This window comes from Trichinella spiralis, assembly GCF_000181795.1.
Source record: "Trichinella spiralis strain ISS 195 chromosome Unknown Scfld8, whole genome shotgun sequence".
NCBI lineage: Eukaryota > Metazoa > Nematoda > Enoplea > Trichinellida > Trichinellidae > Trichinella > Trichinella spiralis.
In genome coordinates, this window is record NW_003526947.1 from 420,174 (window position 1) to 445,123 (window position 24,950).

Sequence of the window (24,950 nt, forward strand, 5' to 3'; positions counted from 1 at the left end):
AAGCCCGTGGTGGATTCTGTCTAGCTATTCAAAATCATTTGCAAATTCATATTGAGTCCACTTGGGATGCAAACTACACAATAAAATCATAAAAACAGATAGTTGCATTGGAACTACAATTTGAAACAGTGAACATTGAACTGTTAATGAAATGTATGGAATTTAAATATGGAAGGGTCACATAAATTGCGATGCCTCTGTCATCATTTCCGGCTTGTTCCGTTGCCGATGTGCAGTGGGCTGGCTTCTAGGCAAGATCGGCTGTTCCAGCGAGGGCGGGTCCTCCAGGGCCAGGGTACAGTTGGCACTACAGTTAACCACTCTGCGAGAGCATCTGATAACTGGTGATAATATACTATGTAATTAAAGCAGTCAACGTTTATTTTTCATTTAAAATGTTAACAAATCAAACAAGAATTATATTCTCATCACTGTTCACCAAATCGGGCCATCGTTCCGCTAGCTTATCAATGAGTTGATGATAGAAATCACAAAGTATTGACTCGAAGAATTCATGGAACCACGTTTTCAGTTAAACATCGTTGTTAAATGAAACGCAATGCAGAACGCTGGACAGCGACCAGAAAAGATGATAATCTGTCAGTGCTGTATCAGGAGGCGAATACGGTAGGTTCGGTAGAACTATCCAACCGAGCTCCTTCCTGAAAGGAAGTGCACGATGAATGTCCCGTAGGAATGCATTTTCCTGTTGGACAAGCAAACCATCTGGTTGCACAGATTTTTTCTGTGATGTTATTACATTCAAACATTAAATACATTTGCCGCACTATATGTTCATCATTAAACGTGTTATTTTTTTGAATCACTTGCACTTTTTCAACAGAGTGGAGGGGACGGTCAATGGTATCCTGAGAGTATATTGTTATAATTTTTATAATTTTATTTCAGTACAACACAAACAAACAATTAGTATTATTTATTTCGATAAAGAATTAAATATATAAATGAAAATTAAATGTGACATCTATAAAGAAATAAATGATCTTTAAAATGTGAATATAACAAAAAAATAGGTGGAGTTAAAGAATCATCAGACACTAGTTAGAGATGAATTATTTGCAGCATAACATCCTTTGGTGGTACATTACGGTTCTCTCTGGAAATTATCACTGGCTTCATTTGCACCATTATTCTATTCAACGGTGGATCTCTTCTCACAGCAACAATCTTCTTAAACGCCATTTGTTGCGCATTGCGGCCACAGAGATATTCGCCACTTGGAACTTTGGAATAAAATCGAAGTGGAACCGATTTGAAACAGCCGATATCTTTTAATACTTGATTGTGCCGTATTTCCCTACGACGTCTCCAATCGGTATTTTTCGCCTTTCTGTACAGCAAAATTAAGTAGAAAATGGCGACCACCATCGCGATCCATTGGATCACTGCTGCCATCCTAATCACATACTGAAACCGTTTTACGAACTCGCAATTGAACATTCGAGAATCAAGCATTCTGAAAGAGAACGAAAATTACAAAATTTTACCCTCTAAATTGTTCACTTACTTGACGTCAGAGGAGCGTCCTGTTCGTCAAAAAAGGCAAAACTGATTGCAAATCCCGTTAATCGCTGCTTATATATAGCTAGAGTTTAATGTACTTTAAACGTTTTTTGTTTTAAATTTGATCAATGAAGCTTTTTGTTTAAATTTACCTCCAATGTATATATACTTTAAATTTACTCTAAATTAACCCTTTGATGAATTGTTGGGGTGTAGCACACCCCAGGCGGTTTTGTTTTCGATGCAGTTTGTCAATTTTTATTTTTATAGTCTGAAGCTTTGTGACTTCGCTTTTGATACAATAAGATATATTTTGAAAAGAAATGCAATATTTCAGATATTTTTGTTTGGTCTATAGAACATCGTAAATTTAAAAAATACATTGTTGGGTTCTTGGGGTGTGGCATACCCTCACTTTACAAAAACACGTGTGAAAAGCTTAAAATATCTTCAATTATTATGAAAGTTGCTTTAATAGATTGTAAAAAAATAGTTGTATATGACGGCATTGAAATATTTTCAATTTTAATAATTTTGAAGATTTTTATATGTAAAAATTGCAACAAAATTATCGTTAGAAAATCGTCATTTTTAGTTTTTTTCTTCGTGTAGATTATGTTTCGCAAAATTCATGAGACAAGTAACAGAGTTGAGTATAACACGTTATTCTGCAAATTTTGAGACTACAATAGAGATCTGTAGTCATTTTTTGGTGCCCTAATGCGACTTCGTTTTGCTAAGCCATTTCTGTGGTTTTAGCTTAAACATATGGAAAAGTGTTGAGCAGGAAATCTAATGTGGGATGTGGAACACCCCAGAAATCCAACAACGTGCCCAACGCCAACAATCCATCATAGGGTAAAGCATGTCATACTGCAGAGAAACGTACTGCTGTTTTTATCGCTCTAGTGATGCTGGAAAATTTTCTTTTTCTCCAATTCATACGACTTGCACCAACTTGCTTTGACTAACTGTGGGGAATTTTTAAATGTAAAAATTTTGAAATAATCAATAATTCAGTCAAAAGAAAAATCTTTTCTTTAATTCTTATATATCAAACTTTCAGAATGTCGATAACATGTTATGCTTAACTGTATAATGAAAAGCCCAATATTATTTTCAAAAAATTTAAATTTGCTGAGTTTCGTTAACATTTATTCTGTACTACTGCTTGCAATTTCTGAAAATCATGCAAATTAAGAGAATATCTCTCAATGCAAAAAATGTTAAAATGTCAATCTCTTGCAAATATATTTGTTCTTAAAAGTATCCTGCACAAAATAACAGATGCAATTTCGCAATTCACAATATCACGATATCAATTTTTATTGTAATTATTAATATTAACGTTTAACTTTCAGATTTTTATGTACTCAAGTGTAGAATAAAAACATTATAAATGAACAACTGAAAAGTAAGTTTTAATATTTTATTAAACAAATTTATGATAAAAATTTGATTTTAGAATGTTGTTTTTACGTATATTAAAGAAAAATGCTATTGAGAAAGCCCTCGCAGTCGTATATGGTACTTTTAGAAGTTTGACCTTGACGTGCATTTCAGCTAAGTTGTTGCTGTCGTAGTCAGCAAAGACGGCTTACGTTGCGGCTTCGTATCCAGTAGAAGAAAACATTGTGGCAGTTCGCTCATATATTACCCATTGTTCACCATCATATTAGATTGTATGAAAAAGTAAAAGATGAAATATTTGAAAATACAAATCAAACTGAATTAATTTAAATGTACTTTTTGATTAAAATAAAATGATTTTTACTTAGTTAATTATAGCTGAATCTGACGGTTTATTTCGAAAAGTCCATCTATCAATTTTACAATTATCTACCAATTAAACGATTCACTCAATCGAAAAAAGACTCTTAATTTCAATTAGAGCACTGTTTGCAGAATGGAGCAAAAAATACTAATCAAAATAAGAAAATTTATTAGAATAAAGCAAAGCGCAGCAATATTATAAGTAACAGTTCTTCAAACTGAGAATTAAATGGAAAGCTTTTCCATTTTCTCGAAAACATTACTGGCTGCAATGGCTTCTGATGGAATATTCTCTTCAGTTTCAGAAACTATTTCAAGAGCTTCAGTTTTCTTCAAAAACGTTGGATTCAACTTGCAATAAAATCTACAATTGCCTTCCGTCATCGGCATCAGTTTGTCTTTCAGAACATTCAAACCATCTAAGTCCATCCATTTATTCACCAAAACGGCAACTTTAAAACCCTTCAAAGAATAACCAAAAACAATACCATTGACATGTTCCATCACTGGACAATCCTGTGAACTGACCGCCATATTGCACAAATTAATAAAAAGCGTCTTAGCTGCTTCCCCATTTTCCTTCTTCATCAATACTGTAAATCGACAACAGCCGATATTTTCATAATCTTCGCACATCGGCACGACGGAATTTTTGAGAAAAAAATACCGTAACCGTTCTGTGGGCATCTCTAACAAAGTGGTTATATTCACCATAACATTCAAGAAATCAAGATGATATTCCACAATTTCAAGCACCGTCATCTCTTTAAGTAAATTTTTTACAAATTTTGTTGTCTTATTGTGCTTCCAGAGAGTCCAGATGTTTCTGGAAAATTCATCATCATAACTAGACAGCGCACATCTGAATTCTGAAGCGAAGACAGCATCGCCTGTTTTGAGCACTTCCTCATTCGAATCAGACATTCTAGCACAGAGCGGTTTATTTGAGCAACACGCTCAGGTTAGCAGAAATGAACAAACGGAATTTCATTATATCACCCTGAGTAGTACTGTCACTGTGTAAATAGTTATTGATCTTCAGGAAAACATTGAAAAAATAAGAAAAATAACACTTTGAAATTTTTAATAGCAAATTAACTTTCTTTTTGAATTATTCAACTTATTAAATTTTTATATGAATTATTGGCACTTTTTAATAATTCTTATAATTAATTTTTCACTTATTAATCTTCATAATAAAACAAAATTTGTGGCTAACATTTTTGTTATTTGAATTTAATTTTATCTAAGTTTAAAAAACCTTTCAAAACACATGTGCAACCGCAGAAAATTGCTCTGTATATTCGCCCTATTTTTGTACATACTTCTGCGTCATTACTATTACTGTACCGGTTGCTCTTATGAATGAGGAACTTTCTTTCTGCTTTCGAAATGCTTCGCTTTTATCTATCTATCCGAATTTAAAAATACGGTTAAAAAAATTTCAACCAACAAAGTACTACGCTAATTAGATAAATTAAGCTTCAGCTGGCAGTTATACGAGATTTATGCATAAGATGCTTTTCCATTTGTCAGAAATTGTAGCTAAAGGCGATTTTAATGCAATGGTAAAATCAACTAGTGATAAACTGTCCATAGCTGCAGTTTTGAAGTAAAACTAGGACTGGCAACCGCTAATTTGTTAACATCGTATTACATTTTCAATTTTGCCAGCCTATTCTCTGAAATTGTTCCTCGTATTTAATTATTCCAACGCTTCCTTCTTTCACTGCTGTTCACACGAGTTGCTGTTTTTCTTTCCATGTTTTATTCAAATTGAAAAATAAAAATATGGAGTATTGTTTAAAATAAAAATTTGTGATTATATATTTTGTGTAAATTGTATTAAATTTCTCTTTCAATATCTAAAGTAAAACCGATCACTGAGTTGACTAAGCATTCAAATTGCAATTGTTGTATTCGATGATAACCAGATGATAATCAAAAAGAATCTGTTGGGGATTTTGAAATCATTTTACCAAACAAAACTGAAAGCAGCGAAAGATATTTTTCATCTCAAGTTCACTCCATTATGGATGTGTTTATTATCATATGCTTGGCCGAAATATAGTCATTGTTAATTATCCTCGTCGGCAGGCAAGGAGCACAAATTGATCTTTCATGTGCTGCCAAAATTTTCACTTCCATCGTTCGGAGTGAACAAAATAACTGCGCTATGTCAAAGAGTTCGCTGCCTGGGTCAAACAGTTAGTTGTTCATTTGAAAAAGTGTCTTTCTGCAGCATTGTAAAAATTCCTGACCAAAAAACCAAAACCAATGAACAACGTTTGGATAAAATATGGAAAGAAAGAATATTTATTGAAAACTGTGATGATCATATTACAAATTTATTCCATTTAGTAGTCCACAATTTGTGATTACCATAACTGCTATGCTTCGCCGCATCACAATTACCAACATCTATTTTTGTTTCACACTTTAGAACAATTCATATACACGACTGCGTATTCATATTCATATTCATATTCAAATATATACATACATATCAGAAATTGAATATTTATTTTATAAATTTACTGCAATTTATATAAATCACATTTTTAGAAAGAAATTACACATTTAAGAGACAATTTATTCGAATAAAAAATGAAGTAAACTATGAATTTTGTGCACTAATTGCGCCTTTTAAACTTGGTATACATAGCCAATTCAGTTTATTCAGAATATATTTCCAAAAATTGTCATTTCACTATATATTTATTTATTTCGTGGAATTATCAAATTTAGAATGGAGAATGATGCATCAAATTTTAGCAGCATAGGCTTCAACAGATGCCGGTATTTCAACAGTCTTCAAGTCGACATCACAGGGCTCAAAATTGAGCAAATCATTTGCGTTGAGATAATTTTCCGGTATTATGGTCGGCTCATTGCCGGTTTCCGTTTCTTTTCTCAAAGCCAACAGTTTTTGTTTGACGTTGCAAATAAAACTAGCGGAAACTTTCGGTTCGTAATCTCTAATCGGGCTGTAATGCCTCAGCACGTTGATAATCTAAATGGACATTATTTAGAGCGTACATTTTTTCACAGAAGACATATATGCTTTAGTCGACCATCTGGAACTAAAGTTTCTTTTCATTTGTGCCAAACGTTTATATCAAATGCCAAAAAAAACAAATTAATTTCTATATGCTTTCTTATTTTGCATTGATTTAAATGTGTTGTTAAAGTTAGGACGGAAAAATTGAAAAATAATTTGTTCACAACTAACTTGAGATACTTTCAGTGAGCTGCAAATTTCATTAAAGCCTTGAATATCCGCGTCTGTTTTTCGGGCCTGAAGTAAATTAGCAACTTGTAACAGTGGTTGAAGAATTATTTCGATTTGTACAAATTGATGCTTTTTAAACCATTGTACAAGGACACAAACGTTGTGCCTGAAATGCACCCATTAAGTAACTTTAAAATGCAAATTGCTCAAATATCTGCTTCCTATTGTGAAAAATTAATTTCTTCAAATGCACATCAGTGAATAAATAAAAATTAAATAAAAAAATATCTAATTATTGGGAAAGAATTGATCATGCTTAAACTTACTTAATTCGAACACCACTTCTTAAATTGCATAAATCTCGTCGAAACATTAATTCGTTGAACGAGACAGTTAATATTAACTTTGCAATATCAGAAAATAAACACTGCATAGCTTCAGCATCAAATGGCACAATCATCGCTGCATTGTGAACAGTATCCAACTGAAATACCACAGTCACAAAAACCAAAAGTAAACAATGTATAAAATAACAATACATGATGAATAAGCATTTCCATGTGTTTATCTTCAAATTTTTTGCCTTCTTTAGCACCACGTTTTGTAATACATTTATTTACATCATCTGATTTGAACTCTAACAAAGCTGGTACTAAAACAACAGAACAAAACAAATAATTAATAATAAAATTTATGCGAAAAAAGCAACAAATAAAATGTTGCTGTATTTTCGTTTCAAATGAAATATCGAATAATGCGTTTATGAAAGTTGAAAATGAACTTACCAAGCAGTGGACAAATACGAGGTGCGATGCACTCGTGAAATAAATTTCTGTAAATGTTGCTGACTTGCCACTGACAGTGAGAAAGAATAATTTGAGGATTGGTTCGGCGAAATTTGTATTTTTCAATTAAATGCTCAATAGCCGGAGTAGAAAATTGCTGCAAATTGAAAACAACACTATTTATTTATTTATTTATTTATTCAGTAAAGCTTGGTTCGAGCTCATATTACCGAACTGCCACTGTATTGGGATAGAAGATGGTTTAGCCGTCGCATATTCTGCAGCCAAAATAAAAACAAAAAACATGACGTTGAGTCCTGAAATTATATTTTAATTATTCAAAGTTTTCTTTGATTCTTGAAAATGACTTACAAAAAGAAATACTGTTATTGCATTCTCTACTTCAAAATATAACTGAGTCGACTTTTCAGGTATACCAAGAACATCATAATAACGAAAAGCAAGAAGCAAAATAACCGGTAAGCAAGTCTGATTTTGATAGCATTCTAAAAACATGAAAATCAAAGTATTCCATATATATATATACATAAACCACTTTTTCATATTACCGTTCACGAGCGCATTAACAAACCCAACATGGTCAAATACTTGCAAACTAGGTGACAATTGGCCATTTTCTAGAAATTATCGCTTAATTGAAAAGCTTGGATTTCTTGAAAAACTTATTACTTTTAGCCGTTGTTGACGAAGACAAGCAATCATCCATGTTCTTAGCAGGAAGTATTTCACTTTTGTTTGCCTCCATCAGAAGAACGTGTAATAAGTTTTTCATTATCTGTAAGATACATTTACTATTCACTTTTTGCAAAATATTGAGATAAAGCATTCATCAATTACAGTATCTTTTTTCAAACGTTTCACAAATTCTTCTCTGAACACGGTGCTAGAAGTGCACTCGTTGAATATCTAAAAAATTTTACTCCTTTTTTAGCGGCATATCTTTTACAGTTGGAAAACAGTTTGATTCACTTTGAAAATTAGTTGACATTTTTCGAGTCCATCATCATTTTCTGAACAACGACATTCGTTGACAGATTTAGCAGAAAGATTTGCATTTTCTAACTTTGGTTCTTTTGCCATCAGCAAGCTGAAAGCAAACAACATAAAACAAGCAAAACAGCCTATTTATTTATTATAACTATTATTCTCTGGTTCAATTTCAAATGTATTAAAATGAAAAAAAATATTTTCCCTTCAACAGACAAATTTCATTAAATTAATACTATACAAAATAGCTATTATTACTATTCACAACAGTGCATATTATTAAAACTAATTAGCCAAGTATTCCACGTAAAACTTTACACTTCATCTTTTCACTTATCAAAGGAAAAACAAAAATCGAATACACATCACTTCAATTATTTTTACTGTTCACTAATTCATTATTCAAATCAACATGCTATATGCATTGTATTTTCTAAAATGCTGACAAAGTACAAGAAATAGAATAAAAACAAATATTCATACCTAGTGTCAAAAGCATTATCGTTGTTGTTGATTTCAACGACGACGGACGAAATTTTCGATAAAGCATCATTTATTTGTCTCGACTGAAGCTGTGAACTTGGTATTAAATCTGAAAAATATATGTTTGAAATTTAATTAAAATTTCTACTTTCAGTTAATCAAAAATCGCACTGGTCTGCTTCTTTTTCAACCAAGTGCGCATATAACGTTGAATAATTATCGCAGCTTTCGTTTTCTAAAAAAGAGAAAAACAATAAATTATCCGTCATAAAAAAATAATTAATATTGCTATAATAGATGTACTTTTTGAAAAGTCGATCGTACAAGTATCGCTCTACCGTATGATTGCAAATTGAGCACGACATTCCGGATCAACAAGTATCGTTTTCGTTGGATGATCATTTTGAAAAAGCTTTGAATTGCAATTGCAGCTCGATGGATTTGTAAAAATTTTATCCTTCTGCTCATGAACAAAGAACGAAAAAAAAATAACAATTAATAATTTTGAATAATGGATTGATTGAAAGAAAAAAAAAAGAAATAGACCAATAATGACCAGCTCCACCTCCAAACTAACCAAGCGAAACAGGCATTTTGAACTGTTCTGGTAGCGGTTTCTATTTTTCGAATATCTCTGCGAGCGGCGATAAATTTTCGAACACACTTTTGAATCAACAGTACACTTTTATTCAATTTCGTGTGTCGTTCTGCTTCCAAAAGCGCAATTTGACCAGTACGAAAAAAAATTTTCGTCGATCCAAATTCAAAATTTTCATTCTCAAAAAATAAATAAATAAATAATTTATTTATTTACTGTACGGTGAGAAAAATTTCGAAACAAACAACCACAAAAAATAACACTCACATTCAGAAAGCGTTCACAAATTTGACGACATTTTTCTGACAGGGTTGTGCTTTGTTCATTTCTTTCTTTCATTGTGAGCAATAAAAAATATCTCTCAAAAAATGATTCATATTTCCACCTGAAATATTTAAAAACATATGCTTTGTATGGAATCCGTTTGTAGAAAATTAAAATTAATTTATCATTAATATCAACTGCTCACTTGCAAGTAAAATAACCGAACTAGTGAATATCAAATGTTAATTTCTTTTTTCTCATATTCAATATAAGTACATTTTAAAAAATACCGAGTTGGATGTCCAGCGGCAGATATTTTCAATGTTTCCAATAAACTACAAGCTGTAATTTGTTGTATCGTACGTGCATTGTTAAATGTGAACGGTAATTTTTCATCATTGGGCTTAATGCAACGCACATAATGAGGATTTGTGCTGTTCAAAGTATCCATCAAAGTAGACAGTGATTTTCTGAACTAAAAATACAAAATCAAAATAATTGAAAACACTTATTATCAACACAAATTATTAAAACTATTAAACTAAATGAAATGATAATGAACCTGACTACCAACGGTTCGTTTCGATGATTTCTGCAACTGTGGACAGGAACCCGCTTGCAACAGCTGAACAAGAAAACAATTCTAAAATTCATTTTTCCTCATTTATGAATAAATATATTAATTAATCAAATAATGATAATATCAGGCAGCACGTTCAATTACTCGAGAATTGCGCAACACTTCATTGAAACTTTCATTGACAGTATCTAAATTTTTCTTCACAAAATCACGCACACAGTATTTCACAGTGCCAGCATAGTGAACAACCAAAAATTCATCACCGGCTATAGCGGGCAGTTTGAAAGAACACGACTCCCGACACTGCTTGCTGTTTTTCAGCTCATTGTAAAAATTATTATCACTAGGTCTTGGCAACTATACAAAAGTTATAAAATTAAAATATCAATAAAACACTTATAAATATTTCACTTTATTTTCTTTTCTGTCAACACAACATGAGAATTCAAGTGAAAACAGTTTGGTGTATTTTATTAATATAACGTATCAGAAATTATTTTCACACTACGGTAGCATTCAAAATAATAAAAATTCATATCTGCTCATATTTATTTGCTTTTAATTTATTCATTTATTAATCAACTCACCTGACACTCTTGATCTAATAGGCTGAATATTCCTAGACGTGCTTCAAACAAAAGAAGACAAGCTTCGTTGTCAGGAAAGTCAATAAAAGACCAACATATATTTTCCTTAACATATTCTTCTTGTTCAAGTTTAAAAACATGCTGTAAATGTATTGACAAATTATTTTAAAATTGTATATTATTATATATTTAAAAATTATCATAACACTGCAATAGAACAATAACATATTAAAAAAGCGAATACTTACTTTGTAAAATTGCTGCTGTAATAATTCATTTGCAAAATTAATGCAAAGTTGTTCAAAACTGTTTGTTGGAAATATTTCGAATCTAAAAAGTCACACATTTAGAAAGCTAACATAACTTTGCATACTTTTACCCATAAATATCCAAGACACCGATAAAATTCATCTCTGATAGAGGAGATTTTTCAGACAAACGGTCATTGATTTTCTTTATGATCCATCGAAAGAGCGATTCGTAAATATACTTGCATATACCGTCTTTGAGAGCATCTGCCTTGAAGAAATGGAAGAAAAAATAAACATAAAATATTAATTCTTTATAATAATAATAATTCAGAAAATTATTAAAATAGTACATCAGCAGAGTTGAGTTGTCGATGAACAACTTCCCGGCGAATTGCCAATCGTTGATAGGTGAATTTCTCAGCCAAATCTTCTTCATTTAAGCCCAGCAGTTCACAACATCTGTTCAGATCGTTGGCAGAATTTTTACGAATAGCTTTTTTATTGTTCGCTTCACCTGAGAAACTGAGGTTACCAAAATGCAAAATTCCAATCAAAACTGCAAATATTTCACGTATTTCGTCATCTTTAAATCCTTAAAAAAGTAAACTGAGTATAAAAATATTGCACATAAAAATGCATATTTGTACACAGATATACAAAAAATACCGAGTATTTTAAAGCAATTGACAGTTTCTTCAAATTTTTTCGAATCATTAGCGGTTAGCATGCAAGCATCTTCATTTGAACATAAATATTTATAACTGCTATGATGCTCTAAACAAATGTATAAATAAATTTATTTTCAAGACAACAAAAAGAGAGGAAATCTTGCATACTCATATTGAAACCCTTTAACAAAGGAGTGCTTTCTCTGGCAGTGGACATTTGATAAAAGATGTGATAGTTACGCTCACATTTACCCTAAAATCAGCAACAGTTGTTAGAAATGTCAAAATTGATTGAATAAACTTCTATTGTAGATATTCTTTTTCTCACTTGAAATGATATGCGAGATTTTTCGAGTAGATAAGCTTCCATCTTTGCCCCGGATGCGTTCAATCGATCGTCGAAAAATATACGAGTAAATTTACCAAATCGAGAACTGTTATCATTTTGAACGGTTTTCGCATTTCCAAAAGCCTTGTAAAGAATGCAAAGCAAAAGAGCACAATGAAAGTATAAGAGATGAGAAATAAATTGGCAAAATTACCTCAATTAATGAATTGCTAGCGATGATGAGTGAATCGATCGCGTGACGATGTGCGCAGGCTTGAGTTAAATATCTGAACACATGGTTGGCCGATACTGTTTTGCCGGCTCCACTTTCGCCGGAAATTATAATTGACTGATTCTGCTTTTGTTGATCCAATGACGAAAACGCTTCTTCAGCAATGCCAAATATGTGCGGATCGAGCTGACGAACATTCCCATTTCGGTACAGCTTATAAATTGACTTATCGTACAAGTCTACATCTTTGTACGGATTCACAGAAACCAACACAATTCCTAAATTAAAAAAATATTTTTTTAAATATACATATACTTTTTTCACTACTAAAACAACCAACATGGTTTGCATACCAAAGTAAGTGTAAATGCATTCTCTTTCGAAGCGATTCTTCAAAGCGTAAAGTATATCTGGTTCTTGAATATAGCTCAGAGAGGTCAAATCATTACTGTCCATCAAAAATTCAGGATTGCGCAACAATGGCAATTCACTTTTTTTAGAAAATTTCAATTTTACTTTCTAATCAAAAGAAAGCAGACAATAAAAAAACAAACAAACAAGGAATAAAATAAAATTCTCACTTTGTCATTTTCCAATTGCAGGGTCAAAAAATGACCATCGTCAGCTGTTGAATTTTCAATAATATTCCCAGAAATCCAAATTTCTTTGTCATCCGCTATCCAAACACTTGTCCCCTGTGCATCGTGTAATTATGCAACACGAACAACGATATTTTAAAAATTACAACAAACTTATTTAAATTTACTTTTGAATAGTTGGTCTGGAAAAACCGACTGTCGTCGAAATCGTTCTGCTTTTTTATTTTGGTCATTTTTTCAACATTTTCACACTTCAAAACAGAAAAAATTAAAATTATAAAAATCAATTCAGCAAATTATTCCCTTCACCGTCAGTGGTGATAATGCAATTTTAAAACTGAATCACATGAATAACAATCGTTCGCACACTTTAAACTTCCTTCTACAAAAATTCAAATTCATCACAATTATGCAAACAAATTTGTGAATCTTCCCAATGACATGCAAATTTTTAATCACTCTACCTCTAAGGAGACAAACATTCGGCGCAAGTCTTATTCAATGGCTGAAAAGGGAATGCAATTATTCAAATTTACGCTATGGACACAAATGCACTTTGTCGCCTACGCCACGAACTACTGTGCAAAACTGTTGTTATGAGTCGTGGGCAACGATAACCTGAAACTATATTTATAACTGCATTTCGCTTGGGTTTATTGTCATTACTGTTCTGGAATGTAGATTTAACTCCACAACAGAACTGATATTATACCTTTTAAATGCAAAATATACGCTGCAGTTGGCCAAATGGAAGGAACTGAACTTCTCTTTAAATTCAACGCTCTTTCCTTGAATTAAACGGCTTGAATTGTCATTGTCTAGTTGATGATCGCCTCGCAGTTGAATGCAAGTGCATTTTCAGTGTTCCAATCATACCAGAAGCTAATTCTGTAGTATGCAAATTTTTACAAAAACTCAGTTAATCTTACGGAAAAGATCCCTTCGTTGACGACACAATTGTCAAATATTTGTTAATTAAGCAAGAAAAATAAAGATTTGTAAAAAAAAATACTTTCCTTTTAATCACTGAAAAATATTTCAACTCAACAAACAGAATAATAAAAACAAAAACCTTTTTATTCATCACTGATATAAGGACAACAATAATTTTTGCTATCTTCAGAAGCGTCATTTTTTCTTGCCTTGCAAACCTGCTCCAGCGTTAAATTTGAATAAAATAATATCTCCATCTTCGACAACATAATTTCTGCCCTGTTGACGATACTTTCCTGCAGCCTAAAAATTAATCCGTTCAGCGTGACGACTAAAGAGAAAAGTAACAACAAAAGTTGAAAAAATTCAAGTGAATTTATCAAATTTAAAATATATTATTTAAAAAATTAAAAGCAATTTGAACAACTCCTATAATAAAATATTATTATTATTATTATTAAATAGAACGAGAATATTTGTTTACTTTCGCAGCTGCTTCACTTCCTTCATTTTTGAAATCGTCAAATTTCATTACTTCTGCCATTATAAAACCCTTCTCAAAATCGGTATGAATTCTTCCCGCTGCCTGAGGAGCCTTCGTTCCTTTCTTAAACAATCCAAAATTCATACTTATTTGTAAAATTAAAAAAAAATCAGAAACAACAAAGCAACATCACCTGTATTGTCCACGCTTTCACTTCATCTTTTCCAGTTGTAAAAAAATATTCAAGCTGAAGCACTTTGTAGCCTGCATTAATAATTTTTTCCAACGCACTTCTGCATCCAACTTCCTCTGTATTCAAATTACTTAAAAATAAACAAATAAAATCTTCAAAAAATGACATGCTCTTTTATTACTACAACATACTTCTCAGAGCAACGTTTTTTCAAATACTCCTCCCTTTCATCAACTGGTAGTTCATAAAGATGACTTTCCAACATGCAACTAAATGGAATCATAACAGCGCCTGGATCTTGTTCATCAATTTGAGCTTTTATTCTAGGAAGCCTTTAAAAAACCAAATTAAATAAAACTAAATAACAATTCCACATTCACATTATTATTATTAAAATCACCATTTATTTCTCTTCTGAATGTAATCTTGTTCAGACACATTAACCAAATATACTACTGGTTTCGCGGTCAGAAACAAATGCTTATTTAATATATCAATCTGCAAAATAAAATGAAATAAAATAAAACATCCCTTTTTTTCTGAATCTTACCTGCTTGTCATTCCAGGTTTGAAAACGAACATGACGGCAATCCTCTTTCAAACATTTCTGAACTAATTTTAATGTTTCCTGCAAAAAAAAATAAAATTTGAAATGAAAAAATTGGGAAACTTCCAAAGAAGAAGCAATAAACTCACAAATTCAAACATTTTGCTTTTATCATTCGCTCGAACGACAGTTTTTTCCATTTTCTCCAAAACCCCATCCACATACTGTATATCTTTCAGTCGCAACTCATCAAAAATAATTTTCAAATCTCTAACAGGATTGACATCACCTTCGACATGAGTTACATCCTCTTCTTCAAATGCGCCTATACAGACAGACATAAAACACTTGAATATAAAATGCTCAGTGTTCAACTGATCATGCACATCTTATTGCAAAAGCATGACCAATGCATATTTAACTTGTGAATCATCAATTTCATATACAAAACAATATTCATAAATAATAAACAACTGATGATTCGTCTGAAAACTTTAAAATTCATGGTTAAAGGTGCATCACATCATTAAATAAATAAATTTATTTATTTATACTAGTATATCATAATTTCTTGTAACTCAAAACAACAATTCCGTAAACTAATTTAAAAATAAAATAAGAAAAAAATGTCATTCAATATACATGTGGATTCAAAATCAAAAATGTTCAACACTCACGGCACATCATAAACAAAGCATCACATGCACTGATATGTGAAAGAAATGCATTTCCCAATCCTTGTCCTTCGCTGGCACCTTTCACCAAGCCCGCAATATCAACTACGTTGAGATATGCTGGCACTTGACTGAAATTCAAAAAAAAATTAACCAAAATAATGTTCAGAAAATCGAAAATAGTAAGCAATTGTTCTATCAAAAATTACGCGACAAAAGCATCGAAACAAATCTCAAAATTCATTTCAAAAATAATTTCAATTGCATACCTGACAGGCTTGTAATAATCACACAAAAAATCAAATCGTTTATCTGGAACAGCAACACGACCTGAAAATTTCACAAATAGAAATGCAAATTTACACCAACTCATTTACTTTCATTTGGATCAATGGTACAAAATGGATAATTCTCTGCTGGCACTTGATTTTTGGTCAAAACGTTGAAAAAAGTAGATTTTCTAAAATATTTTCAAACTTTAATAAGACAGCAGCAATTAAATATATCATTGAAGCTACACAAATTTTGACACTATATTATGTTTTCTTTATACAACTTATATTTTATATACTTCATCATGCGTAAAACAAACAATAACGTGAACATTTACCCCACATTGGGCAATCCAACAATTCCAATCTTCAGATTTGATCCTATTCGGCCAATAATTCGATTTGGAGCCTGGACGGATTCTTTTTGTTTCGGAGGCATCTTCGCTATCTACAAAAGCAATTGTTCCAGACATTCAAACAAAAAAAATTCAATTTTTAATCGTAAAATTGAAAAGAAAAATTAAAATCTTTATTCATTCCACTAACTGAATCCTTAGGCTTTTCACTAAAACTGATTCAAAAAGAAGTTCATCAAATCACTCATATTTAATAACACAGTTAATAGAAGCAAAATATAGCTATAAAAGCATAGTAAAAAAAATTATGCCAAAAACAGGAAGCGCAGCTACTGCACAGCAAAATAATTTCATTAATAGCACAAGCATATTCATACTGTAGAATGCATGTCAAAATAGAATACTGTAGTTTTTTTCAAAAATTATAAAAAATATGTAATATAAAAAATGAATATGTAAATTTTATCAGAAGGATCACTTGAAATTTAGTTAAATAAATTTATAAATTTTGAAAATTCTAAAAATAACCATCCTGAAAACAACTACCATGCAATTGTACTAGTTATAATCATTCAGCAATATATTAGTTATTTGGAGAATCTGTACTTTTGCAAGAGTTTGAAGATGTTTGCAATGAGATACAACTATATTTTACAATTGATTGCACAGTCAATTTATTGAAGTTACTGTTTAACTTTCCTCCGAAGATGATAAAGCCTCTTCGTGGATTTTCAATACTTGATAAATAGAGATTTCAATTCTCATCATCTCATCGCGTTTACTTCATAACACATGATCTGCAATTACAGTCTTTAAAGCTTGAACTGAATGTAAGACTTTACATTATACTGAAATATGCCCCGTATTGCAAGGGATATTGGTAAACTCATTCTGTAAACTATACGTTTTCCTTACAGTAAATAAGTATAACTTTATTTATTCTTATTTGATGTTACTTTTTTATATGATAAATGTAGTTTAAAATTAAATATGGCTATAAGTAAAATAATTTTTTCCGAAGAAATAAAATTATGCTATGATGTGGACTTATATCTTTTTAATGTTTGCTTCGTCTTAATCAGATATGCTTAACGGAATCGATCATACCGATAATTGTATTATTATGTAAGGTGAATATTAATACATTTACTACCATTTTATTTAACATTTGCCGTCATGTAATTTGATTAAGTTTCACCTTAAAGTTTACAAAGAATTTTCTCCATTAGAAAACATCAAGAATATATCAATTTCTTTTAAATATGTACTGTATATAATCTATTTTCAAGAGCAACATGCAATAATTTCACCAGTTTGCAAATTTAAAAGATATTTTTAAAATTAAAATGCACCATAAGTTTTAACTGTTCATGTGAAAAGAAAAATTGATTATTATATGGATATTGATTTGTTTCTATTAAACTAGCTGTGTAGTTGTTTTCAAGGAACATACTTTTTTTTTGTTGGGATACCATATCCTGTGCGACGTCATCATTGCAACGTCGATCCATTTGTCGTTAAGGTTGGTACCTTCTTCAAGTAGCTACTTTTAGTGAGTTTTTTTACTATTCTTACGTATACATTTTGAGGGATGAAGCGGGATAGAAATTAATTGTATTATTTTTCTTTTTTGTGCGGTCAAAAATCAACTCAACAGATGACATTTCAGTGCCACTTATATTTACGAGAAGTGAAGTTTTTATTTGAAGGGTTAAATTTGTTAATTAAATGGATATTGTTTGTATTTGTTATAATTTCATGACAAATTGTGTTTTATTACAAAATTCTGAATTATTGATAAGTCACATTCCAGTATGTAATTGTACGTACTTAGAAACATAAGGATTCACGAAGAATGTTTTTCGCTGAAGAAACAAAAGAAATTTTATTACAAAAAGATTTTATCAAAAGTTAATTGGAAATATTGTAGAATTGAGCACGAACTGTACTACTGGGTAATATTTTTTTGTTTTACTTAGTTTCATTCAGTTGTTGAAGAAATCAATTTATGCTGATTAATATATTTCTCAGTTGATGTATCATGCCAGAATGTTTTAATTAAGTTGCATTTCTCTGTATGTTTATTGATTTATATGTACTTAAATATCAGTATTGTTTTTATTGAAATTTGTTGAGTATTTAAATAAAGTTCTATCTTGTTCAACAGATACTGGAACGTTGTTGAAGATGGATACTGAACCGATGCAAACAGATGGTGTTTCAGTTGAAACTGACATTTCAAGAAGCGTAGAGAATTTAACAACACTTCAGCGTCATCTTATTACCCAAATAACATTATTTATTCAATTATTGGCCCAACTTATATATGCACACCGCAGGAAACCGACATCATTGAACACGATAAGAATTTTTTTGGCAAAGTTGGGCGTGTTGTATAAGAAGCTTCCTAGAGGTCCATTCAGATATTTCGCATTCCAGAATTTATCTGAAGCTTTGAAAATGGCGACCGACTCAGGTGACATTATGAAATTTAATTTTTTGACGCGGTTTGCTAATAGTACAGTTTGCCATTACCCTGCTGCACTGCCGTATGCTCGCATCTCGTCGGACAGAAACAAAATTTTTAACGATTCGCAGGATCTATTATTTTTGACTCTTGTGCGACATATTCCTGATTTCAATGCTCTAGTCCACGTTATTTCAAATTGTTTCTTCCCGCACATGAATCGAAACAAAATTTTAAAACGTTACAGTGAACTGTTGTACAAGTGCAAATATGTAACATTTGGAGATGTGGATGCGGAAATAAATAGACAACTTTCAAGAATTCCTCTGGGCCCGCTTCCAGAGGGTGCTGTGAAACGTATTATTGATTATCCGAACAAATTTCTTCCACTTGATTTTCTCGAATTGAAAATGCGAAACTTGATCGAACGAATATGTGGCGATGGCGCTGATGGCATTTTAAAAGCGGAAAAATTATTTGGATGCGAACTGACTTCTGATTTCCGTCTGGTATCTCGAGTGGTGGATCGTTCCCAAAACGCTTATACTTTAAGTGTGAGGAGACGTCGTCTGACGTTGAGCATCATATACGATCTGGAATTTATTAACATCTGGGAAAAGTACATTACGAATTTTTCATCTGATCAAGCGATATTGTACGGTGCTGGGCGTGATGATAAAAACAATTTGTACAGCGTCTTGGTCACCGACCGTGGAATTGAATTACATTTATTAGTGAAGTCTGATCACGAGGAGATGTACGATTGGCTTCTGAGACGCCTTTATCGGAAAAGACTTCGACCACTGATCACTGCATTTCCTAAAAGTTTCATCGTCCCATTCAACAATCCGTGTATTCATTTTGCAGAAAGATGTTTTCACAGCTACTTTCTGCCCCACGTTTGTGAAGAAATGAGCGCATTTAAAATTGAACATCATCTGGGTTCTTTTTGAATTTGCAATTTATTTTGCTGAATATCGTGTTTTCACATTTCTATTCCAATTATCAAATAAATAGTTCATTTGATTTCCACGCAAAGAGTATTTGTAATCAACTGGTAATCTGGTGTAAAAAATTTTAAGCAAATCAGTGCAGTCAACAACTATATTATAAAACATGAATCCGTAGTTTACTAAATAAAAAAAATCATACTTCAAACAAATCAACATGTATAAATAATAATGCGGTGTTTTATATATGTGAAGCACAGCAACCGATATGTAGCTTTTTTTATGCCAAATAATAAAATGCCATTATTGTATAATGTATCCAAAGCAAATGTTACTGAATTGTATTTTTCAGTGCGATGCAGCAGCGTTCAGAATTTAACCAATTCGAAGCTCATATTCGCCATTCTGAGTTATGTAACGTACCCATGGCAATGCCTGGTATCCACTTTTTTCGATAATTTTCAAATATCTCACCTGAAATTGTTGAATAAGAAATTCGATACAAATAAAAACGGTCAGAAAAGTAAGTTGAGTGTACTTGAATTCCAGATACGGTGAAGTATGGAATTTCAAATTTCACTTTTATAGGCGGTCGCCCTTCAGTCACTTCACCTTCAACGCTGGGCAAACCGAAATGAGCTCTCATCAAATATTCCTTGCCGCCCTGAATTGGAAAAGGATCATTAATGGGAAGAGAAAAAAAAACTGAAAACCTACTGGAAAAGCTTTAATGAACCAATGGAATGCTGATTGTTCAGGATAATATTTCACAGATCCTACGGAAGTTTTGAATTTTGGCGAGTCGGCATCACTAGGAACAGGAATGATAATTTCGACATTGTTTGCAGTGCTTCGCCTTTTGAACTGACTTTTAGCCTATAAAAGAAAAAATGCATCAAATGCAAACAAACAACATCCACACAACTGCTTACAAGTGAACCGTTACTATTACAACTTTTATTTAATTATTAAAGAGAAATAGGCAAGAAAAAAAAACATTTCTGCTTACAATATTAATAAGTTTAATAAGTGTAAAATGAACTCGACTGAATTGAATAATAAATAATAATTTTAGAAATTACTTTGATCATGTAATCAATACGACTGTGACGGTGTACATTGATGACAGATTCGATCCAAATCAAGGGCTTCACGTTTGTTGTCAATCGATACGACATCAGTTCAAATTCATCATCGGGCGGTATGAAAGATATTGTACGGTCATTTTCAAAACGAGAAAGACGAACGCACTGGTGAAATTTCACATCTTCCAATTCCACCGATTTCGTTCTACCTCCTTAAAAGGATATGATAAACGAAACCGAATGAAAATTCATTTCTACACAACCGTCGCATGTCGACTTTATTTTTTTCAATTATAAAATATAATTTCATCATATCGAATGTTGGGCAATTTCATCAACTCACTTCCAGTACTTTCGAATAAAATTTTATCATTCAAACCAAGTCGTAATTCAGGCATCCCCGACAAAAAGACGCGCATTTTCACACTACCGACAATTTCACTTCGAAGGACATTTCCACTGGCATTCGCCTGTTCATAAAACACATTTGCTGATATAATCAATGAACAATTTTCACCTCTTGATAATATTTACCAATAAATTTACAGATTCAACAACGTCCAGAAATACTTCATTTTTCCTGTATTTTATTCCTTCCGTTCTCCAAGAAACTGCGTTAGTAACTGCCATCGGCGGCCGTGGCTGTACCTCCAGTTTATGGCCTTCTTGAGTTATATATCTGAATAAAACAAAAATTATTAATTAATACCGGAAAAAAATATCAAATTAATAATCACTATTAAATGGAAAATCACATTGAACAATGCAAATCAAACGTATCAAAATAGTCGTGAATTCAAGCATTATTCAAACAGCAAATAACCTGGGTCAACATGGAAATTGTTTACTTACTCTTGCAAAATTTTCCCATCAGTCGTTTGAGGATAACCAAAGTCCATAAGTTCATCAAACAATTCATAAATAACAACAAAATTATCACGTATTGATTCTTCTTCTAGTTCTTTAAAATACTCTGTAAACACCTGAAATTCGAATTACCATTAAGCAAACTAAAATTCACATGAAAAAAAGTCACTTACATCGATAATTTTATATAGAAAAGCAAAAACTAAAGCAGCGTTGCTGTTCTTTCGACACATGGCAACAACTAAAGTAAAATAAAAACATATTCAACAATATATAATTATAAATATATATATATACATGAAATGCTAAATAATACAAAAAACTGTTCACATACTGTTACGTAAGATACATAATTAAATTGCATACGCAAAATTTTCACAATTATTACCATAACATTTCATCAGTTCACAAAATGAAAATCAAATTTTTTTCCGCTCCTGTACTTTTGAATCATTTTCAAAATCTACACCTAAACTCAGTAACATCTTTAGCAATAATAAAATTCAAATAAAATGGAAAAAAAATTCAACAATACGTCTTAGAAGAAAAGGCAAATAATAAGCATGCATGAATAGTGCAAATATTTAAAAATATTCATCAAATAACATGAAAAACATATGTTTAAAAAAACTCATCGCAGTAAAAAAATATTTTAACTTGAAAATCACATACCGTACATAATACACGTCAGTAATACATCAAGGTGTATTGTTAATCTGTCAATGAATGTGTTTCAGGTGAAATATTCAGTGAAATAATTTTCAATATGAAAATTGTATATTAGTGAGCATGAAATAACAAAAAAACGCTTTCAATTTCAAAATCAATTTGCACCATCATTACCTTTCATTCTTACATATTAAATACATAAATAAAATTTTCATTAATTATTATATGTGTAAAAACAATTACCAAATGACAAAATACCGTTCTTCAGTTATGAAAACTTCTATGCAGTTACATTACGTTGAAATGAAAATTACATTTTATGGTGCTTTTATTATATCTCACTAAAGTGGCAACAGTATTTTTATTATACACATATTGAACGTTTATCAAGGTAAATTAAACGGTTTCGTTGCTCATTTTAGTTCTATGAAATTCCTTATCAAAATGTTCTCATTTAAAAATCCAACTCATGAAAACGATTCTCTATTAACGTACACTATAAGCAGATACAAATCGACTAAGAACAGGAAAAATGCATTTAAAATGAAAAAAACTTACGATACAAATTTGTATGCTTGACATAAATAAACGTCGCTTCCTGTTGGTAAAGAATTGGTGTAGCACAACCCTCTTCTTCTTTATCCATTAAAAGCGGCATAAATTTTTCTATTAAAGTCATGTCAACATCACCGCGGTAGTTACGACTGATGATCACTTTTCCTTTCAAATCAAGGAAGAACACAGCTGAACAAGACATAATTCTTTCCCGTTTGCCCCGTTAATGTGAGAGTTAGACAAACTGCATTACTAAAAAAGAATAATAAATTCTTATTTCCATAGCTCTAACAGCAAGCACATTATCAAATGCGCTATCCAAAACAGATGTCTTAATTGACAAGGTAAAGGTAAGCAGTGACCTTAAAAGGACAATGACTATTCAAAAGTGAATCTTCAAAACATTTTTAAAGCATCAAAAGTATCACTCTTATACATCAAGCTAAAAATCTCTAAAAAAGCCAAATAAAATATCTCTCAATGATGCACGGCATTTGAAAGAAGAAGTATACAAGAAAATTGTCCACAGGGGCATACTGTATTTAATCGTTCTTTTCTCTTTTGCATACTGTAATTTTTTTCTCCGCTGCAATTATCCAGCTGTAGCTTGTAAGAATTTTTTTCGCAAACGGCTGATTCGAGGATGTTTTTATATCAGAACAGCAGATTTTTATTATCTGGTATCTTTCGAGTGCATTTTTCATCAAAAGCAAGATTTTCTTCTTCACCGTATAAGGTAATGACCCATGTTATTATTTATTATTTTGCATCTAATACTGTTCATTGAATAGAATAACTGAAAATTGAAATTGACTTGTGTTAATTTGTATAATTTTGTGAATTTTGATATTGTTAATTGCGTACTAGTAAGTACAGGAGTGAACTAATTGTTTTTCAAGCAGTACAGTCCATGTGTTTTATACCGAATTTCAGTACTGATTATCTAAATTATGTTGTGGTATAGCTGTTTGTTTTATGTTTGAAATTTAGCTGCATTCCGGCAGACCGTCGTCCAGTTTATGGATGCCTACGGAAAAAGGTTATGATTTCCAGGAGCCGGATGTTCCATTGAAAGAACTTTTCAAACAAGTGCCACAAGAATTGGCACGCCAAGCGAAACTGATTTCCAAGGAAATCAAAGATTGGGCTTGGCCAGAGAAAACTATAATTGAGTCAACACCTTTTCATAATGAATTATATATTCAGTGGAAATTTGATTCGCAAGAAGTATTGGACAGTTTTATAGTTACTTCAGATAGTGCACAAAATGTGGGATTCAGTCAAGCTACATGGACAATGAGCGATCAAGGAACTGCTATTTTTCAAGGTTCTTTAGATACCCGAGTGCCTAAAGATGGTGAAATTCACAGAGCTGGGTTTACGGCTATAATTTCAAAATTTCTTATGGTAAGTTAATTTCAGTTATTGTTTATTTAAAAAAAAATATAATAATTGTTTTTTCTAATACAGAAGTCATTCAATCGCCACGAGGTTTACAAACACTGGTCACTGTTTACGCATCTTGTTTTGAAAATACGAGGTGATGGTCGTACATATCTTCTAAATCTTAGTCAGCCAGGTTATTTTGATGTTCAAGCGCATGATATTTTTAATTATCCGCTTTATACACACGGCGGTCCATATTGGCAATATGAAAAGGTGCGTTAGTAATGATAATATTTTAGCGCAACGGCACATTTGATCTGCATTTCCAGATTCCATTTTCTAAATTCTACCTTTCATCACACGCACGGATACAAGATCGTCAGCTTCCTGTTCTTGGATACAAAAGCAGAGCGTGGAAAGGAAATGGAATTAAAAGATTTGGTGTAACGTTGTGTGATCGAATGGACGGTCCGTTTCGATTAGAGATTGATTGGATTGGTGTTTGTTATGATGCTACACATTTTGAAGAATTTGCATATGAAATGTTTGAATATCCATTTACAATAGATTGATATCGTCTGCTTTTATTAAATATTTTTT

General features: G+C 31.6%; 7 protein-coding genes across 7 annotated transcripts; 2 read left to right on the forward strand and 5 right to left on the reverse strand.

Moving 5' to 3' along the window:
• Positions 1–611: 611 nt before the first annotated feature.
• On the reverse strand, positions 612–1,476 carry Tsp_10361 (hypothetical protein). Its single transcript, XM_003372751.1, has 2 exons — positions 1,090–1,476; positions 612–869 (listed from the first exon to the last, which is right to left on the reverse strand). The coding sequence occupies exons 1-2, from the start codon at positions 1,474–1,476 to the stop codon at positions 612–614; spliced, it is 645 nt and encodes a 214-aa protein (XP_003372799.1).
• Positions 1,477–3,522: 2,046 nt separating this feature from the next.
• On the reverse strand, positions 3,523–4,221 carry Tsp_10362 (conserved hypothetical protein). Its single transcript, XM_003372752.1, has one exon. It carries the CDS (start codon positions 4,219–4,221, stop codon positions 3,523–3,525), a length of 699 nt encoding a protein of 232 aa, XP_003372800.1.
• Positions 4,222–6,061: 1,840 nt separating this feature from the next.
• On the reverse strand, positions 6,062–12,769 carry Tsp_10363 (putative myosin head). Its single transcript, XM_003372753.1, has 27 exons — positions 12,667–12,769; positions 12,296–12,591; positions 12,082–12,225; positions 11,934–12,006; positions 11,752–11,859; positions 11,436–11,677; positions 11,214–11,353; positions 11,083–11,164; positions 10,835–10,975; positions 10,392–10,604; positions 10,230–10,310; positions 9,958–10,142; positions 9,671–9,788; positions 9,379–9,582; positions 8,977–9,040; positions 8,806–8,914; positions 8,305–8,422; positions 8,173–8,241; positions 8,005–8,110; positions 7,884–7,952; positions 7,699–7,820; positions 7,545–7,631; positions 7,315–7,471; positions 7,069–7,181; positions 6,856–7,013; positions 6,530–6,695; positions 6,062–6,310 (listed from the first exon to the last, which is right to left on the reverse strand). Exons 1-27 carry the CDS (start codon positions 12,767–12,769, stop codon positions 6,062–6,064), a joined length of 3,717 nt encoding a protein of 1,238 aa, XP_003372801.1.
• A 1,271-nt stretch (positions 12,770–14,040) lies between these two features.
• On the reverse strand, positions 14,041–16,454 carry Tsp_10364 (GTP-dependent nucleic acid-binding protein EngD). The gene is made up of 11 exons (XM_003372754.1): positions 16,354–16,454; positions 16,121–16,203; positions 16,013–16,073; positions 15,747–15,874; positions 15,219–15,394; positions 15,073–15,150; positions 14,923–15,020; positions 14,727–14,791; positions 14,523–14,632; positions 14,330–14,452; positions 14,041–14,148 (listed from the first exon to the last, which is right to left on the reverse strand). The coding sequence occupies exons 1-11, from the start codon at positions 16,452–16,454 to the stop codon at positions 14,041–14,043; spliced, it is 1,131 nt and encodes a 376-aa protein (XP_003372802.1).
• A 2,104-nt stretch (positions 16,455–18,558) lies between these two features.
• Positions 18,559–19,791, forward strand: Tsp_10365 (hypothetical protein). The gene has a single exon (XM_003372755.1). The coding sequence runs from the start codon at positions 18,559–18,561 to the stop codon at positions 19,789–19,791; it is 1,233 nt and encodes a 410-aa protein (XP_003372803.1).
• Positions 19,792–20,163: 372 nt separating this feature from the next.
• Tsp_10366 (AP-1 complex subunit mu-1-I) lies at positions 20,164–23,166 on the reverse strand. Its single transcript, XM_003372756.1, has 9 exons — positions 22,968–23,166; positions 21,914–21,981; positions 21,726–21,856; positions 21,408–21,552; positions 21,217–21,343; positions 20,871–21,085; positions 20,506–20,664; positions 20,327–20,452; positions 20,164–20,262 (listed from the first exon to the last, which is right to left on the reverse strand). Exons 1-9 carry the CDS (start codon positions 23,164–23,166, stop codon positions 20,164–20,166), a joined length of 1,269 nt encoding a protein of 422 aa, XP_003372804.1.
• A 537-nt stretch (positions 23,167–23,703) lies between these two features.
• Positions 23,704–24,922, forward strand: Tsp_10367 (complex I intermediate-associated protein 30 (CIA30)). The gene is made up of 4 exons (XM_003372757.1): positions 23,704–23,712; positions 23,955–24,371; positions 24,435–24,623; positions 24,680–24,922. The coding sequence occupies exons 1-4, from the start codon at positions 23,704–23,706 to the stop codon at positions 24,920–24,922; spliced, it is 858 nt and encodes a 285-aa protein (XP_003372805.1).
• Positions 24,923–24,950: the final 28 nt, after the last annotated feature.